General features: G+C 53.1%; 1 protein-coding gene across 1 annotated transcript; it reads left to right on the forward strand.

Annotated features, from left to right (window-relative positions):
- The first annotated feature begins 253 nt into the window (after window positions 1-253).
- LOC132225502 (melanoma antigen preferentially expressed in tumors-like) lies at window positions 254-3193 on the forward strand. Its single transcript, XM_059680610.1, has 3 exons — window positions 254-549; window positions 935-1540; window positions 2638-3193. The coding sequence occupies exons 1-3, from the start codon at window positions 257-259 to the stop codon at window positions 3191-3193; spliced, it is 1455 nt and encodes a 484-aa protein (XP_059536593.1). The 5' UTR covers window positions 254-256.
- Window positions 3194-3850: the final 657 nt, after the last annotated feature.

The raw sequence follows: 3850 nt of genomic DNA on the forward strand, positions 1-3850 counted from the left end.
CATCTCACCCCTCCTTGGTGCCTGGTTCTTGTCCTTCCAGTGGCAGAGTAGAGGCAGGGCTGAGTGGCTTTGCAACCCTAAGCAGAAAACGGAGTTGGGGTAAATTGGGGGTGCTCCAGTTGTTGCCAGAGCAGTGCCTTTGGCCCTCAGCTGGTCCCTCTGAAGGGAGAAGGACCGGGGTTGCTCATGCTCAGCCTGACAAGATGCCTTGCTCCCGGCTGTCTCCCAGGATCTCTTTCATAGCAGCTTCATGGGGATGAGCCTCCCAGCTCCACGCAGACTCCTGGAACTGGCATGTCAGAGCCTGCTGCGGGATGAAGCCTTGGCCATCGCTGCTCTGGAGTGGCTTCCTATGGAGCTCTTCCCACTTCTTTTCATCACAGCCTTCACTGGGAAGCACAGCAGAGTCCTGAAGGCCATGGTGCAGGCTTGGCCCTTCCACTGCCTCCCTCTGGGGGCCCTGATGAACCATCAGCAGTCTTACCAGGATATCTTGCAGTCTGTGCTCGAGGGACTCGATGCCATGCTTGCCCAGGACCCTCGACCCAGGTATGGGTGATTCAGTAGCCGGGTCGCACCCTGGGGATCTGAGCAGTTACAGCTGGGATCTGGGAGTGGGCAGGGCTAAAGGGAGAGCTGAGGCAGGCCTTGGAGCCACTGCTAGGGTCATTCTAGGAACAGGCTTCGGATATATACTGATGATGAAATTGCCGAGGGTGACCGAAGGGACAGGAGCCCACTCCTTCCTGGTGGCACCTAAAGGTACCAGGAATGGGGACCATGAAGGCTCCTAGTAGCACCAGGAGCAGTTGATTCCTGGGGCATGGAGTCAAAGTCCAGTGCGGTGTCTGGCCCAGCTGCCCAGATGCCTAGCTCATGGTCTTACTCATTGTTATCTTAATGCATCCCAGCATATCTCCTATTTTCTCCACAGGAGATGTAAACTGCAGGTGCTTAATTTACAGAAGAGAGTTCATTTGGAGTTCTGGATGGTGTGGGCAGGAACCAGAGCCCATGTGTGCTCACTGCTGGAGCCTGAGGCCCTGCAGCCCATGAGGAATAGGAGGAAAGTGCACAGCTTAACGGCCAGGCCAAATCCACCCTTGGCCCCCATGGAGGTGTTAATAGACCTTTGCCTCAAGAAAGGTGTCCTTGATGAGTCCCTCAGCTACCTGATTAAGAAAGTCAGTGAGCGGAGAGGTTTGCTGCACCTTTGCTCTAAGAAGCTGAAGGTTTTTGCGATGTCGAAGCAAAACACTAACATCCTGGATATGTTGCAGCTGGACTCTGTCCAGGATTTGGAGGTAAACTGTACCTGGAAGCTGTCCACTCTGAGGAAGTTCGCTCCTTACCTGGGCCAGATGGGCAATCTGCGTCGGTTCCTGCTCTCCCACTTCTTCACGTCTTCTCACACCACCTTGGAGCAGGAGAAGCAGTGTGTTGGCCTTGTCACCTCTCAATTCCTCAACCTGCCCCACCTCCAGGAGCTCAATTTGGACGATGTCTCCATCCTCAGAGGCTGCCTGGATGAGATCCTCAGGTGAGGGGTGGCGAGCTTTCCCTCCCGACCAGAGCGAGTCCCTTTCCATTTCAGTGCAAGGTGACGGGCTATCCTGTGTGCCGTCCCTCAGCAGTGCTAGAGTGCCTGAGCCACTAGACGGGCCACACAGTCAGTGTCTTGTTCACCGCTCTGTCACCTTGCATGTTGAGACATAACCCCCCAGACAAAAGTAGGACGTATGCACTAGGACAGAGGCTACTAAAGGGACTCCTTGCTAGGAATTCGGGCCAGGGGATGGTAGCTTTGGGCATCCTTGTAAGTGGTGTTGAAGGGAAAATGATGCAATAAAACCAAGTGAGGATTGCAATGACAAGGGGAAAGCCAATCAGAGGTGAGGTTTCAGGGGTTAAGTTCCGCACTTAGAGATTTGGCAATGGCAGCCTTTCACTCCAAACCTGCCTCAGTCACCTGTCTGCCAAGGGTTGCCATAGGCTCTCGCAAACGGAATGCGTGGTAAATGCAGGATTCAGGAGGGAGGCATTACGAAATGGGATAGGTGGTTTGTAGACAATGCAATGATCTAAGTTCCTGGAGAGTGGCAGCCCTCGCTGGATGTTGCCTGACTGTGCCCAGGTTAGTCCTTTCTGCACATCTGCCAGAGGCCTCATTGGGCTAAGAGATGGTGGTGACAGGGGTCTAGGCTGTGGCTGGAAGGAAGCCCGAGTTGCAGGCAATTCAGGACATGTCTCCAATACTAAAATGCACTGGTTGCCTCCTGCTTCAGACCCTGGGGCAGGCTCCTCTCTGAGCTCCTCCCACCTTTATGTTCACAACACCTGTGTGTTTGGGCTGGAGGGTATGATGTGCTCCACTTGACGGATGAGTAAATGGAGTGTGTGAGGCTTTATCCAGTTGAATCCATCACGGAGCAGATAACAGATGGAGAAAGATTCCACTCAAATTTGCTCTGACTTGAATGTCACTTTTCACTGTGCAACATCCTGGGTTTGATCATCATCCGGAACACTGTAGGCTTTGGTGACATGGGCCTCTTTACCCTGAAGGCCTGCATTATCCTCACCTGCCTCTGCTCACCAGGTCCATCCCCCAAATGTAACTGCTCTATGTCTCCCCAGGTGCCTGAAGAGCCCCTTGGAGACCCTGTCCATCACTAACTGCCTGCTTTTCGAAAGAGACTTTAGACATCTCTCCCAGCATCTGAATGTCAGCCAGCTGAAAAGCCTGAGTTTCAGTGGGCTCAACCTGACCATTATCAGTTCTCAGTCACTCCAATTTCTTTTAGAGAGAGCCTCCCCCACTCTCCAGGACCTGGACATGGATGAGTGTGGGATCATGGACCACCAGTTCCTGGACATCCTGCCAGCCCTGAGCCACTGCTCCCAGCTCATAACCCTAAGTTTCTGTGAAAACCCCATCTCCATGACCGTCCTGGAGGACCTGCTTTGCCACGTTGTTGGGCTGAGCAAGCTGAGTTGCATGATTTATGCGGCACCCATGGAGAGTTATGAGGAAACTAGCAGCAACATCAACCTGGGCCGACTTGCCCAGATGCATGCTGTGCTAAAGCATATGCTGCAGGAGTTGGGTCGGCCCGGCATGGTCTGGATCTGTGCTTACCCCTGTCCTCACTGTGGCTGTAGAACCTTCCATGACCCAACTCCCATTCTCTGATCCTGTTGCTTGAGTGTCTAGCTGGGTGCACATCTCATAGGCTTTACTCTGGGCACTTGGGCACTGAAGCCCAGACATAAGTGTACCGTTCAGGAACACAGCAGCCAGTTTCAGACAGGTACTCAGGGTTGGGGGGAAATGCTCACAGGGGACTGGATGGTTTCTTTGGGGAGATTTGTCCTAAGGAGTTAGAAATATGCACCTGAATCTCTCAGGGGGAGGGATTGAGGCTTGGGTGGTAGATGCGGGAATTACATTTCTTGAATGGTTGTGAATAAATGTCAGTAATAAAGAGAACTGGATGTTAACCGTCTGGTGTCCTCAATGACATGTTAGCCCAACTCTCCCACCTGCAGTTACTGGCCAAGTAAGAAGGCATGAGCATTGTGATGCGCAGACATTAGGCTGGTTGCGGTTGATTCCAGGAGATCACATCACCATTTATCCTTTTTGGTTTGGTGGTTCTTTCTGGTGCACCGGTACCTACTCACCTCTGTGACTGTTCAGTGGGTCAGCGCACACTTGTTGCGTCCACAGGGACTGGAACAAGTGGCTTCCACTGAGCACCACCGAGGTACAACTACTCTGGGGCCATCACGGGTAACTAGTCCAGTCCCTGGCCTCAAACACTCCTCCGCACTGGGAGCCTCCATCTCT

The sequence above is a fragment of the Myotis daubentonii genome, chromosome Y, assembly GCF_963259705.1.
Source record: "Myotis daubentonii chromosome Y, mMyoDau2.1, whole genome shotgun sequence".
Classification (NCBI taxonomy): domain Eukaryota; kingdom Metazoa; phylum Chordata; class Mammalia; order Chiroptera; family Vespertilionidae; genus Myotis; species Myotis daubentonii.